The sequence below is a fragment of the Antrostomus carolinensis genome, unplaced genomic scaffold (assembly GCF_000700745.2).
Source record: "Antrostomus carolinensis isolate BGI_N321 unplaced genomic scaffold, ASM70074v2 scaffold15510, whole genome shotgun sequence".
Lineage (NCBI taxonomy): Eukaryota > Metazoa > Chordata > Aves > Caprimulgiformes > Caprimulgidae > Antrostomus > Antrostomus carolinensis.
In genome coordinates this window covers 109,321-124,145 of record NW_010287881.1, presented here as the reverse complement: position 1 = coordinate 124,145, position 14,825 = coordinate 109,321, and the positions used below count along the sequence as shown (strand labels likewise).

At 39.8% G+C, this 14,825-nt stretch overlaps 1 protein-coding gene across 1 annotated transcript in view; it reads left to right on the top strand.

Annotated features, from left to right (window-relative positions):
- Positions 1-2,289: 2,289 nt before the first annotated feature.
- The window catches only part of LOC104522455 (Kv channel-interacting protein 1), a 54,594-nt gene continuing 42,058 nt past the window's right edge, over positions 2,290-14,825 (top strand). The window contains exon 1 of the mRNA XM_010164765.2: positions 2,290-2,398. Coding sequence (XP_010163067.2) covers positions 2,290-2,398 — 109 coding nt within the window. The remainder of the gene's footprint in view (positions 2,399-14,825) is intronic.

Here is a 14,825-nt window from a genome sequence, read left to right as displayed (position 1 = left end):
CCCATGCCTCTTGCTAAGGTACTGCTGCAGGGTTTTAGAAGATGCAGTGGTGGGACATCATGGTGGGAGAACTGTAGAATTGCAAGGTGTATTGGTAGGAAGCCAGGCTTTTTGAGTTTCATTGCTCATCATATAATCATTTCTTAGTTTTGCTTTTTTGAAGTAGTTACTAGATTCAGGAGGTTCATGCATTACTGGGAAGAAATTGTGATTAGATGTACCTGCAAGTTTATCATGTGCCTGGGAACAAGTGGGTGAGTAAGGTGGGCTCTTTAATTCTGTGTGCTCTTTAAGATCTGTGACTTAGGGATCTGAGAAAACAGTGCAAAGTCTAACAGGCAGCCAGTAAATCTGTCAAACATCTCCTCTGTAGACAGAAAAGAACCTGGTTATTTTTGTGGTCAATATGCCTGGCCAAACTTAATGTGGTGGAGGTTTTTGTTGGTTCATTGGTTTGGGGTTGGGTTTTTTTTTTTGGTGGTAATAGTGTTTGGGTTTTCTAATGGAAACAGGACATGATAAAGCAAGAAATTATCTAAATGTTTTGAAGTCTGTTTATCATGTTTCTCTTTCAAATTTTCCTCCCCTTGCCTTAGAAAGATTTGACAGAGCTGTGATTTCAGTTCCTTGATAGTTTTAAAGCTCAATGTGTTAATCTGGGAAATATGCACCATAATGTGGCATTGCAGGCAGTATTACAGCCAGGGCAATGAAAATCTAATGTGGCAGATGCTACAGAGTACAAAAAAACCCCCCAAAAACAATTCCTCTGTTCTAAAGTATTCATGAGTAGAAGTGGTTTTGATATCATGCCATTGAGTTCTGGATAGGTAGATGCCAGTGACAGAGAACCCTCATGAATAACACATTTGCAAGTATGATCTCTTCCTTGGCCACCTGCATACAGAAACAAAGCTTAAATTCAATTAAAGTGTTCATTACTTGTTAACTTGATCACTCAAGTGTGTGTGAGTACTCTGCACCTCCAACCTGGCTTTAATACGAACATCTCTAAGCCATTCAAGTGTGTTACTTGGTTAATGTGATACACAAAATCCCTTTGAGGTACTGCACCTGATGTTACTGTTCAGTAGTAGTTTAAGCAGAGGCAGCATCAGGAGGGGTTATGGGAGCAGTGTGGCGGGGTGAAAGCCAGCCTGCCTGGCTCGCTCAGGACCATGGGGAAGGGAGCTGCTGCTTGCCTGGAGAGGGGTGGGAGTGTGGGAACAGTGTGGGGAAATGAGAGTTTCCAAGTCCTGTAAAATGAAAGGCTTTGGCTATCTCTGTTCTCCTGAACATACCAGCACCTTCCACTAATAGCGTGCTCGAAAAATCCTGCTTTTACTGCTGTTGCAATCTTGCATCTGCCGTCCTGATAAAATACTCAACCTGCCAAGTGTTTACTCATCTGTGGTGATAATGGAGAAACACATAATTGACTTAACTTGAAAGCAACCCGCAGTGCTACCCCATGTCAGCAGCCTGGTGAGATATTGCAAAGATGAACAAGTGTAAAGTGCATCTGTCCATCTTCCTTAGCTGCCTGCAAAAGATGCTTGTTCCAGGCCAGCACTGGCCCACACTGATGTCTGTGAATGTTAAATGCCAGCAGAATGCACTCTTTGCTGTCCAGCAGCTAACCCAGAGGAACAGTTTGGAGCAGTTACTCACAAACAGAATTGCTGTGCAGGTCCTGGGCTCTGTACGTACAGGGTATACGCCTGTATGTGGGAAGTGCATTTGTGTATATCCCAGCGTGTTGGGGGTGGAGGGAGGAATTAAGAGAGGGAAAGACCTTTCCTTTCCTCCCCTACAATGTGCTGTATTCTCGCATGCATTGACAAAAAGCATCTGCATTGACAGGATTACTGAGAAAATCCCAAATGCAAAAATCATCTGGTATCATAGGTATTTAAAAAAAAAAAGTGATGTTGCTGAGGTTAGCAGCACAGCGCTGTGTTGTTCAGGGGCAGAATAAACTCTTGAGAGAATTACCCTGAAGTGAAAGAAAATAAAACCATAGATTATGGTTAGATGCAGAAATCGCTTGCATGTTAAAAAAAAAAAAAAAGTGGAAAAAAAAAGGCGAGAGAGGGAGGAAGAGGAGAACTAGAAATAGGGGGAGAGGTTGAGAAACAGAGGGAGTATGAGAATGGGGGGGGAGAGGGAAATGTGCTGTACACTTAGCTGAGCAGCAGGAAGAAAAGCTTCAAACAGGATTTCTCAGCTTTAGATGTCTGCCAGTTGTTTGCAGGCACACCAGTTGGTATCTGTGTGGTGCCTTGAAGGATGTGGACTAAAGGCGAGTCAGAGGGACTCCAGACTTTAGGGATTGTGGTGGTGGTGTGCTCCTCTCTGAAACTTTTGCACTACCTCGGGCTAATTGACTTGTCAGATGGTAAGAGAACTTCCAAGTTTTCCAGCTCCTGTTTACTTTTGTTTAAATCTGTTTCAGTAAAGCCACTGTAGGTAGCAGATAGGCTGTGGGAAGGAAAGCATTGTCTGGCAGTGCACTGATTCTCTCAGTATTGTCTTAATCTTTATTAAGAATCCTTCAGGCTGCAAAGAGGGAATTATGCTTTGTGCTTTTTTGAGGACTTTTGTTTGCTTTTGGTATATTGCTATAGTCAGAGAGAATCTGAAGCTGTGATTTTTTGCTTTGTGTATTATTTTATCAAATTCTCTCTCTTTTTTTTTTTTGTATTGTTGATTCTTTTTCTCTCTTGAAAATAAATTAGTATCAACCTGGAAAAATGAGTCTCTCTTGGGATAATGGAAGCGCGGCTGATAACTAGGTGCATGATTTCATATTGCTACCTAAAACAATTCTGTTGTGACATTTGCAGATAAAAGACATGAGGGAATGAATGTGAATAACCCAAAACTTCTATGTATTTGCTATTCCAGACACTTCAGCAAAGTAACTAGAAGCGAAATAACCTAGGGAGAAATATTTCTGTTTTCATGTCTTGAACTCAAAGGTTTGACATCCCTTAATCTTACCAATGTAATGAACTTTTTTTTTCTTAAATTCTTTCCTGGCTGATTAAAGCATATGTGTTTTAACAATTAAGTGAACTTTGAGGATCGTATTATCTATTCATTAAGGCTTATATAGGTATTACTGAATTTTGAAAGAAGCTTGATGAAGCAAATGAGGTATTTTTTTAAAACAGAGGGACCCCCAAGTCACTGAATGTATTCTTACTTTGATCACTAACTGTGCCAAGTTTGTCTAGCAAAGGAAATAGCAATGATAAAATATTACCGTAAACACCTATGTTACTTTATTCAGATATCTTTATAGCTTAGCTAAGGCTGATGAAAGAATGAATAAAATTAGAGGAAACTTATCTGTTAAATATGTTTTACTGGATAATGTTGAAAGCAAGAAAAGCAGACAGAATTTTAACCTTGCTAATGTAAAATCAGTGCTGTCACACAACCCTAGAAATTCTCCTGCAGGATTAGGAACAAATATGAAAAATGACCTAAATAAAAAAGTTATTTTATTTAGACAAAAATGTAAATTGGCATGTATCTGTCATTAAGTGAATGTTGATATTCCTTATTACAAAATGAATATCATGGGAGCTTTTAGTTTACTCCTAGAATAGCACCGGAGTTCAATTATATAATTACAAATAAATTAAGATCTCTGACAATGACAACTAATTTCAAATAATGGCAACAGAAGTGCTCACCTTAAAAATAAGCTGTCAAGTCAAATGCTGAGGCAAATGCATTGCTACCTGTTTAACTGCGAGAACATTTTTATACCTTCTTTCTAGATGTCATTACTGTAATTCCAGTGTCTGGTCTTTTCAAAGCAATTGCTTTCCCCGGAAGAGTCTCCCCAGTGTTTTCCCAACAAAGTCAAGTCTGTGGCAGGTGAGAAAGTTGTCTGATCAAAGATGAAATGAGCAAAAGTGAGCAAATAGTCCCAACTTGCATTCACTGAGCAGCTCTGGCTGCATTTTGTTTTCAGTCATCACTCAGTAATCCCTCGATCCATACCAGTCTAGAAGACTATAGCATTTTCTTTTAACTCTTTGTAAGGAACGCTGTCAAATTACCGATTCACATAGTTCCTATTGCTGATGGATTACCTGATAGCGCACAGGAGCAGGATACTATAAACCTTTTTAGCTTTGGATAGTTTATCTTGTTATTATTTTTTTTTTCTGGCTGCAAAACAGTTCACTTGTAAACAAAGATGTATTTGTTTGATACTCATTAAACTATGTGAGCTTGTGTTTTTCTTTTGACTCTATACCTGTGCTAAGAATTATTTATATATGCAAACAGTAACATTAATGTAATACAGGTGTTCATTAATATAGTGCAATGCAGATTTGAAACACTTGCAAATCTTTAAAGGTGGCATTAAACTGTTTTCTTTGTGTTAGGTGGCAGCAACGGGAAAGGTACAGTGAGTGCTTTTATAGCCACATAAATATTTCTAACATCTTTATATTCACTAGAAATGTTCACTGCTTCTTATTTATAAATATCTAGAAATTCCATGTGCTTTCTCATGGTTGTGTGAAATAACACTAAAATAAGACTGAAGTTGGCTATACTCTTATTCCTTTTCAGAACTAGAATTAATCCATCTTGTGTAGATGGAACAGGCATACTTTAAACAGGACAAAGGAACAGCTTAAGGAAAAACAAAACAAAAAACCCCACATACCCGAGTGCTGATTCTTCCTTAGTCTAACATAAGAAGCAATAATTATGGAGAAGGAATAGTGTAGACAGTAATTTGGAAAATGTGAAATTTTGGAATTTGCTGCAGCTGAATGAATGTTTGCTCAGTTCTGCCTTCTCTGTTAGTTACGTTCCAAAGGTGAGGTCCTGTTCTTGCTATTATTTCGTTCAGGTGTTTGACTGGAAACAACCAAAATCAGAGACATTAGTGGCAATTTTAATCTCTGAGCACAACCTAAAACTGTTGAGCATCTTTAATAGAATATTAAACCAATAGGAAATAATCTTTTTTTTTCTGTTTTCTTTTGTCCCACCTGAAGTGCAGATGGAGCAAATCTATGTGAAATGATCCCCTAAAACTCAGCCAAACAGAAGAGCTCCAGTAAGATCAGAGCTTTGATAGTTGCTCTGTTTTCCGAATTCTTCATGAAAATGTTGTCATTTGCTTAAAACCAAGGGGGCAGGGGAGAGAGGGAGGGTAGTGTCTAGATATACTTAAGATGCAAAATTTGCTTAACTAAAGAGAAAAGTTCTGCAAAGCATGGGGCAATTTTTTGGGACCCTCATAGATATAGAAATGTTGATGACTTGTTGCTTTTTGCTTCTCTGACTGTGCTGTCTTTGGGGGTTTCATGTTTGTTGGCTGTGTTGTTGCTGCCATTCTGCGCTTTGACGGAGGGCTGCTGCAGCCTTCTTAAGTTAGTTCCAGCTCCTAAAAGCTACACCACATCCAAAAGGGTGGGCTAAGAGTTGACGATCACTTTTCCTTTAGAGCAACAATGCATCCACAAACAAATATATGTATTACATATCATCTGGGGAAACATCTGGTGAAACCTTGTACTAACTTATGGTTGGAGACCAAAAACCTCCTCTGTAAAGTGAGAGTAAATTCAGGCTGTATGTTTGGTTTTAAGAGTCTGGCTTTAACTCAGCTTCTTTGCAGAACATCCATCCATCTTCCAGGTATCCTTGAAGCATTCATAAATCATATTTCTTCAAATTAGAGGGACCCAGAGCAAATACGAATAGTGCTTTTGGACTAGTTCTGTATTGATTCAGTAATACCTATGGCAGGGTACAAGTACAGTTAAGTATACTTAACTAGCAGAGTTAAGTATACTGTTGAGTATATTGTCAGGGATTTAGCTTTTTAATGCAGGAAAGCCTGCTTTCCTTAGCTGTAGTCACTTATTTTATGATAGAAGATTAGAAGCAGCTGCTCAAATATTTTTCTTGATTCAACAAATAGATTTACAAATCAAATATCTCAGATGCTTCAGAGGTTGTTACTGTATGTGTCTACATAATTCAACAGTATGTCAAAAATATTCTGCCAACTGGCAGATTTCAGTTGCCACTGAGAGAAATAATTTTAATAAGATTGCCAATGGAGATAGAGTCTTAAAGTCAGTTCCCTGTAACTTCACCAGAATAAGTACTTCCAGGTCTTTCTTAGTGTATCTGTAAGGGGTAAGATATATAATCTGGTAACTGGTCACCTCAAATTGTATTATTATTGCTTGTGGTACTGTTGCAAGTGCTGGGGTTGGGAGTAACCTAAGACAAATTAAACCTGATATTGATTTGATTCATGAGGTACTGCATGGTTTAAGTAATAGTACGTGAATATTAAAGCCTCTAAAGAGGAGATTGGTTCTGCACACAGGGCAGACCAGGCTTCCTGCTCTGACTCCCTGAGTCTAGTTCTACAAAGATATTCATTGCCCAGCTGCTACAGATACTAGCCAACCTGCCATGAAATGTATATTCTGGCTTGTTCTCATAATTTCATAAGGTATTGATTAATCCAGATGTGGAATAGGGATATTCTTATATAAAAGCATGTTCTTTCCTCTAGCTTCAGATAGGAACTTCAAACTCTCTTTAGAGAGAGGGAAAGGGGGGGAGGGATTTTAACAGACTAAAAACTGGAGTCTCTCTCCTCCAGGGTGTCCCCTGTGAAGGTGCTCAGCTATGTGGTAATAGGGACCAAAAATGCTGGTTTCAGCCCATTAATGCTACATGGTGCAGAGGCTGTGTAACAGCTGAATCAGCACGTTACATCCTTCCTTGTGAGTTCTTTTCAATTATTCTGACCCTTCTGCAGGCTTTTCTACATCCAAGGCAGAAATCACGTGTTCTCTTCCTGCCAGCCCAGGCTGTTCGGAGGCAGAGCCAGTGTGACCCCCCCCACCATCAGCCAGGGGTAACTCCAGCCCCCATGAAGCAGTGTGGGCAGCCAGCTCGTACGGTGCTGTGCTGGGAGGCACTAGTGTCAGCCCTGGCAGAGGTTGGAGCAGAACACCCAATACAACAGTCCAGTTCCTTTCCCCACTGTGCTAATTCCTCCATTTGTTATATTCATGCAATTATTCTTGCCTCATAGGGAAGTTAAGAATAACTATTATTCATACTCTTCAAGGGGCTCAAATGAGAGGTGTTATAAAAATGCAATCTGTAATTACAGTGCATCTCTGAAGCACAGGGTAGCAGTCACCTGAGCCTGTGCCCTGCATCCTTCAGTCCTCAGTCACTGTCACTGTAGGATCCTGTTTCTGTTGGTTTCCTTGATGCAATTTCTTTTTTGTTCTTTCCCACTAACACTAATTACCATTTTAAAATTAAATAAATAGTGTATGTGATGACAGTTGCTAGCTAGATCATGCAGCTTGCAATTTTTTCTGTTTCTCAAGTTTTTTCTGCACTATGTTCTAGTATGGCACTTTACTACCTTGACTTTTGGTCATGGTCACTCAGATGAGCTGAGAAGTACAACACAAATTAAACTATTTTACCTTTAAATACAAGGGCATGAAAAATAAAATGTCTGTGCAAGTTCCTGAAAATGGCATCCATTATTTCATGTACTTGCCTTCCTGGCAGGAACCTATACAACATTTTTATAAGGAAGGTGGGGTAGGTAAAAGTTTTAAAAGTTAAGGCTCCTTAATATTTTAAGGAAAACAGTTGTTAGCATTAAGGATTGCTCAACTGCACTTATGAAAACCTGAGTTAGTTGTATAATAGAGCATAAAATGTTGCAATATGCCACTGGAGAGAGAGCATTCCCCTACCTCCTCAGGTGAAGTTAGCATTACACTGGCCCTGCCGTTAGAAGACTGCTCTTGCAAGGAAAGTGGGTGTTCTGTGCATGGTTCAGTATGAACTCTGACAAAAAACATGCAAAATTTGATCAGGAACAGATTTTGATGATGTTATTCTTTGATAAAATTTCCTCTTGCTCTTATGTATGTGGTCATCAGCATACGAGGTGGTACGCTTTGTTCTTCTAATGCATGAAGTTACATAACTAGTTATGCTACAGGTATCAGTAGTTTTGCTAGGAGGAATTTTTTGACAAGGCCATTGTGGATCATTTTCCCATCTGGATGAAGAGTGCTGAGGTTGCAGTAGCCCTCCTCCCTTCCCTCTCAGCTCTGTCCACTTCCAAGTCTTGCTGCGGTGTGAATTTGAACGCTTTCAGCCCTCGAGCTGTGCATAAGCTGTGGCAGTGTGTGTAAGCAGGCCCTTGTCTTCATGACTGTGCAAAATTTTTTTTTTCCTGTTCATGAGAGTGTCAGGAACAGAATCAATTTGGTAGATGAACATTTTAGACTCTGTTTCTTACTGCAACTATTGAATCCCAACATGTCCACTAGATCTCAAGTTTTTTCATGGGATAGTGGTCTGAGTGAGTTTATGATTATTTACTTTTCAGCTGGAAACAGTGAGACCAGATAGGTCTGAGATATGGCAGCAAAAATATAGTTAGAAAAACTCATACAAACAAACCAGTGGTGGATTATCAATTCCAGAACCTCACACTTTTTTCTTTTTTTTTTTTTTTTTTTTTTCTCCAGGGATGTATCATGGTAATATGTTCATCTGTCCATGTTTACATAGATGTACTACATTTTAAAATATTCAGCTCCTTTAGACATCTTTGTAACTTGCAAGACAAAGTGCAAGTAAGGGTTTTGTCCATGTTAATCTGGGAAGTGCATTATATGCATTTATAATCTATTTCTATTTAGGTTTTTAAAGTATTTCCAACTAATTATTACAGGTTTCCTGTAATAAAATCTCTGAATTTGTTGCAGCATTTCCAATTTTCAGGGTTTCCTCTCTCACACAATTAGATGGCCCCTACACTTCATTATACGGTCTGTTGCAGAAGCTCCTGAAGGTTGGTAGCCTTCATACAGCCTGAGCTGTTGGCTCCCAGTTGGGGATACAATGAATTTTGTTTGCTGCACATCATCTTCTGATTTCCCAGGCCTGGTGGCATTTGCTAGTGCTTAAAGAGTCTCTCCAGATCAGCTTCTGATGGCTGCTTCTGATGTTCTGTGGCTTTTCTTCCAGCTTCAGCTCTGCTAAGGAGTGGGAGAGGTTTTGACATTGTGGATTAATTGGAGTCATTCCACTCCCTAAGGAACTTAATTTAAGTTGTTCATGCCATTGCTGTCTTAACACTGAAGCTTTTAGTGTCCAGCACTCTTTCAGACAGACAATTCAAGCCTTTTGAACTACAAGGGGTTTGTTTTAACGGCAGAGATTCTGCCTCAGCCCTTTGGATCTGAGTGATTCAGTTGTTAGCTGTAATTACTCATGGCTGTGTGCACCAGAGCATATCGCACTGCTCTGCTATTTATACTTTGATGTTTATCGTAGTTGCTGTACTACTAACCTTTCTCTTGAAATAGTAATTTCATATTCATTTATGATCACTTTGTAGTAAAGCTTCCCATGTTTCACTGTTCTGTCCTGTGTCCCCTTGTGTCTGTGTAAAACTGCCTCCTGTGTTTGTACATGTGCTTACCTATTTGTATTTTTCTTGTGCCTTATCAGCTTACCCCTGCTCTCCATGTCACACTTCCCTGGCTATCAGATTTGATCAAGATACATCCACTGCTTCCATTGCTGCTGCAGCTGCTCTTTTGCCTCCTTGGGCACTCTTGTAGGGTTTTGTCCCTCAGCAGCCTCGCAGTGCGATCTGGGTTGTGGAGCTCTCAAACTCAGTGTCCCTATGCCAGCAGGGTACAGCCCTTCAAGGAGCAAAGCTGTGTTGGCTGGCTCTGTTAATCTGAAATGCTACCCCATCTTTTGCACTTCATCATGATAATGTCCCTCTGCTTTTTATCCAAAGGTTATAAATGTCACTGCTTTACAGAACCTGTGATCCGACCTGAAGTTCTGCTCTTTCAGTCTCTCTGCCCCAGGGTAATCTCATCCTCCCAGTTTAGTACTAAAACCTACTCATTTTGCTTACTTGAATTTCTGTGTTCGAGCAAGACTGACACAATCTGTATATAAAAAAAGGTAACATCAAAGTTGCTAGCTGGTCCTCTTTCCTGTATAGACTTTCTTGAACATTTACTTTGTCTTTAGCACATAGTCTGGTGCAGAGACTTCCCTGAAAGTGTTTAGTGTCTCCTTGCTTACTTTGGTTAGTGCCTTCCTGCTTATGCAATCAGGAGCTTGTTTTTCTTTGTTTATTTATTATTAAGTGGTAGAATTAATACAATACCCCTTTTCTAGTGCTTTCCCACAGTAATGTGCAGATCCTCAGCCTGGACAGCTGTATTTGTGTGAATTATTCTGTTGTTGAACTCAGCCCTTTGCATTTGTCTTTACTGAATTCCATAGTTACCTTCAGGGCTCAGATTTGTGAAGGTCTCTGAGTCCTTTCCAATGTGCTGATACCTGTTCTGTTTGATCATCCAGCTTGGTAATAAATACATTGACCATGACTAGACCCAGGAAAGACCTCAGCTGAGGCCTGCTTCATTCCTCCTGTTGTTTTGATGCTGAGCCATGGAGAGCTGCCCTCTGAATAGCTATCTAGCCAGTTTCCATCTACCTTGTGGCAGTTTTGTAGACCATTCTTTTCCCCAGCTTCCAGAGGAGAATGATATGTGAGACAGGGCCAAAAACTATTACTCAGGTGAAGATGTAATGCATGCTCTGTTTCTCTACTCCACCCAAGGATGTGCTATATCAACTCAGCTTTATTCTATTGCAGCTTTGACAATTCAGTGACCCACACTTGTAAATATACATTGTTAGTTGTTCCGTTATTTCCTGAGAATTTAATTGAAAGACAGAAAATTGGTATGGACCTGTTATTTTGTCCTGGAAGAGACAAACAGAAGGTCCTGCATTTGGTCTCCCAGGTTCCTGAAGGCAGGGAAAACACAGTGATCACCAGTCCTGGATAGCTAGGAAGGAAAACAGGATGAGAATATGATGGGAGACATCTCACACAGCTGTGTTTCAGATTGTTTTTTAGAGACTCTGGCTGAGATGCTGTTGTCGTCTTCCCTTTCTCTTCCTGTGTGGTGCAAAGAGGTGGTGCAGTGTCACTTCCACACAGGCATTGCATGGCAGTGCAGGAACAGTTTGTCCAGACCCCCTGGTTGCTGTTTATTACAGCAAGATACTGGTGCTGTGTAAGAAGCTTGAAAGCAGGGGATGCTAGCTCACTCTGTTTTCTTTTGCTAGCCTCCCTCCCCAAGTCATGTTCTTAAATTGCTGGTATAGCTCTTGAAGAACTGCATCACTGTAAGGCTTCTTAATTCTGATACATGAGGTTTTGGTGTGGGACTCTATTTGGGGGTATCCAAAATTATTAACAGGTAATTTCAGAACAGCTGTAATATTGAGCCAGATGGAGAATGCCCTTCCTCCTCTTTTTATGTGACAAGAATATACCACCTGTGTTTTGCAGTTGCTGCCTAAGTAATCCACTATGCAAGCATTCAGTCTGAGATCAATAACATTTTATAGGACTATCACAGTAGTGTAATTCAATCAGTCATCCCTTAGGATGTGTTCTGTGTTTGTGTTTCCACTTCAGCTTTAACTGTTCTGATATAATAGATATGGATTTTATTTTCAGTCCATTTGTACGATAGTCATTCCATATGCAGCGTGGTAAGCCTTCCTCTTCAGAAGGCATGTCAGCATCACCAGACCTTTCTTCAATAGAACACATTGTAAGGAAAAAAAAAATAGCATTTGCATAATACTTACCTGTGGCAGTATAGAGGCTAAGAAATGCTATTTTGATTTTCATTCATATTCTGGTGCATCAGGGCGTAGTGGTGACAGATAGAGGAGTGAAGTAAGACCATGTAGAAAAACAGCGCAACAGCCACCTCCTTTTGAAAGCACAAACTGCTTGTTTTAATGAATCAACCCGTGTGCCGTCAACAGAAAGCCCAAGCACAGCAGACTGCATGTAAGTGTTTTGGAGGAGTGAGCGTGACTGAAAGTATAGAAGTGCCTTCCATGACATTCTGCAGCAGATGGCCAAGAGAAGAAGGGGATGTGTTTTCAGTGGGGTAGTGCTGGAGGGGGAGAGAAAAAGTAAACTACTCTGTGGAACAAAACTGCTTATTGTGCTTTATGTATTAGTGTTTGAAGAACTTGGGTGTTGAACTGACTTATAGGTTTGTTAATCATTTGAAAAGTGCAGACTTTTGTGATAGTGATGAATTGGCTGGATAACTATCTTAACTAGTTATTTTACTAAGCCTAACTTCAAAGGGGACTACTTGGACTTTTTTGCAAGCATGGTAGGCATGCAAAAAGCATATACCAATATACCACAGCAAAACTTTTAACATATCACACACTGTAATTCTGTTGTTTCTGTGCTGCTGTTAATTCCCCATGTATATAAAAATGCAATAGTACTTGAGTTTTGTACCTATTTATGTATCTTCCCTTCCATCTCTCCTCTCTCCCTTCAGACTCCCTACTTAAATCCATCACTTTATCTGCTGAGTAGAAGGATATTAGAAAAGGTTAATATTCTTTAGACTATTTTAAAGAAACTGAATAGAATTGCATAGAACCTGATGGATATCCTAAATTTCATTGCAAGGATTTTTGTTTGGTTTAATTTGTTGGTTTGGGGGTTTTCTTAAGATAAAACACATGGTTGAAAAATTGTTCTAGTGGATTTCTAAAGAGAAGGATCTTATGCTTTACCTGTTTTCTAGAGCCACAAGAGAGACTGTGGGCTGTAACATGCTGCATCAAATCCACCTTGCAAAATAACAAGCTCTAGGTAGCCTTCCCACTTCACAAACACAGCAAGCATGAGACAAGATTTGATGCAGTGTGATGTGCTTCCACGTGTGGATCCACATCGTGCCAGATTGCAGTGGGGCTGAATGCAGTCAGCACGGAGCAGAGCAGAGACTTTGGTACATGTAGTGCCTGCAAAGCAAATCCTTGTTTTAAGGAAAAGCTACCATGGGTTACAAAAAAAAATATGCACAGCACTTTCTAAACTGAATGGCATCACCATTGAAAATGAGTTTGTCTTTGTGCAAAGCTCATTTCTGAGAGGCTGTCAAAGCTGTTCTTAATTTATAACCTGTGGAAGGGTGGGCTAGGGAAGTTAGAGATTCCCCAGTGCTACTGAACCGGGTGTCAGGCTGCTTGGCAGATGTTATAGTGTCTGTGATTGATCGGTACAGATCAAATTGGGTACACTTGATGAACCCAGTTTTCTGTTCTCTCACTGTTTATTGTCTCTTCCCCTTCAAGACCTTTCTCTGATGTATTTTGGGATGGAAGAGCAGTTGGATGATGGGGGATTCAGGCAGGATGGTGCATCAGTCTCGCACAGGTTACTTTGTTTAATGTTTCCAAAACAATGAAATAAAAAAAACCCCAACCTTCTGAAGGTTAAAGCAGAATTTTTAAGTAGAATCTGGAAGGATTTAATTTTCACAGGAAGATTTTTTGTTTTGTTTTGTTTTCTTTCAAATATATCACATCAGCAAAGTTTCATGATGTCAACAGATGTGAAGGATCCAATCTAACCTCTAACTGTCATTATCTACTAATCCTCAAGGGGACAGAGAATCTTCTGTGAAGCACATCTTTGCTGATAAATTTAATTAAAAAGTATCTGCAAGTTACAGGCACAAGTTAAAGATCTTTTAAATGAAAAGCTAAATCTCTCTAGATGCTGAGAAGCTTCATTTCCTTGTAGTGAGAGCCTGTCCCATTGCAGGGGGTTAGAATGGATTGGAGCTTTGAGCCACACCTGAATGTAGCCATCCTTGGACTGGTGAAGATAAGGAGGTGGTGGGCTGTTGGTAGAGTGAATGGACAGCACCAGCACAAGGGCAAGCTTTCTAAGGAAGCTATCTTGTGATGTGAAATCTGCCTTAATGTCCTCTAGCAAAACTCCTGTGGGCAGACTTGGCTTTGGAAAAGACTTCAGAATATGTCTGAAGGGGTTGAAATGTCAGACAATTTTGTTTGGAAGCAATTCAGTTATCTCTCTCGATCCTTCCAGTTCTCTTGGATACTTCAGATGCCTTCAGGTTTTGCAACATGTAGAGCCTGGCAGGGTGATGTCATTTTTCTCTTCCTTTCAATTGGGCAATTGCTTGTACACCTTAGAGGCTCCTGTAACAATACAGTGATCTTATTACAGTGTGTTTTGGAGGTAACTTAGTGCATGTACTGATGGTATAATATTGTGTTCCATCTGCTTTAATACATCTAATGTGATGACTTCTTCCTGTGCAGCGGGCAGTGGAGTAGCACAAGAACTCTGTCACTGAAGGAATATTAGGTTTTATCAAATCTAGCAATCCAAACAAACTAGCAGAATACATCTGCTCTAGCTATTTGTCGTGTTTACCTACTTAAATGGGCTGTAGAACTTGAAACACTGGCTGATAGGTGAAATTCAGGGTGAGGCTTGAAAAGATCTGGGTTTTCATCCTGTCTGGCCACTGTCCTGCTGGCTGACTTGCCTTGAAGTCAGTTCCATCAGTAAGGTCTGGGTAATTAAGACTATTTTATAATGCAACTTCTTTGCCTGCTAAAAGTGTTCAGGGAATTATTTGTCTGAAGCCAGAATGGAGCTGACTTTAATTTCCTTCTCTTTCTATTCTGGAAGTACAATACTTTGATAATGACTATCAGTTTGATTTTTATTTGTCACCAGTTAAGTTTTCTCAGAGCACTATTTACATGCCTATTTCTTTCCTTTGCCTCAAGTGGTAACAAAAGCGACAGTAAAAAATAAAAAGGATTGTATCTATGCAAGGCCTGCAATGTATAATACTTTTGAGACA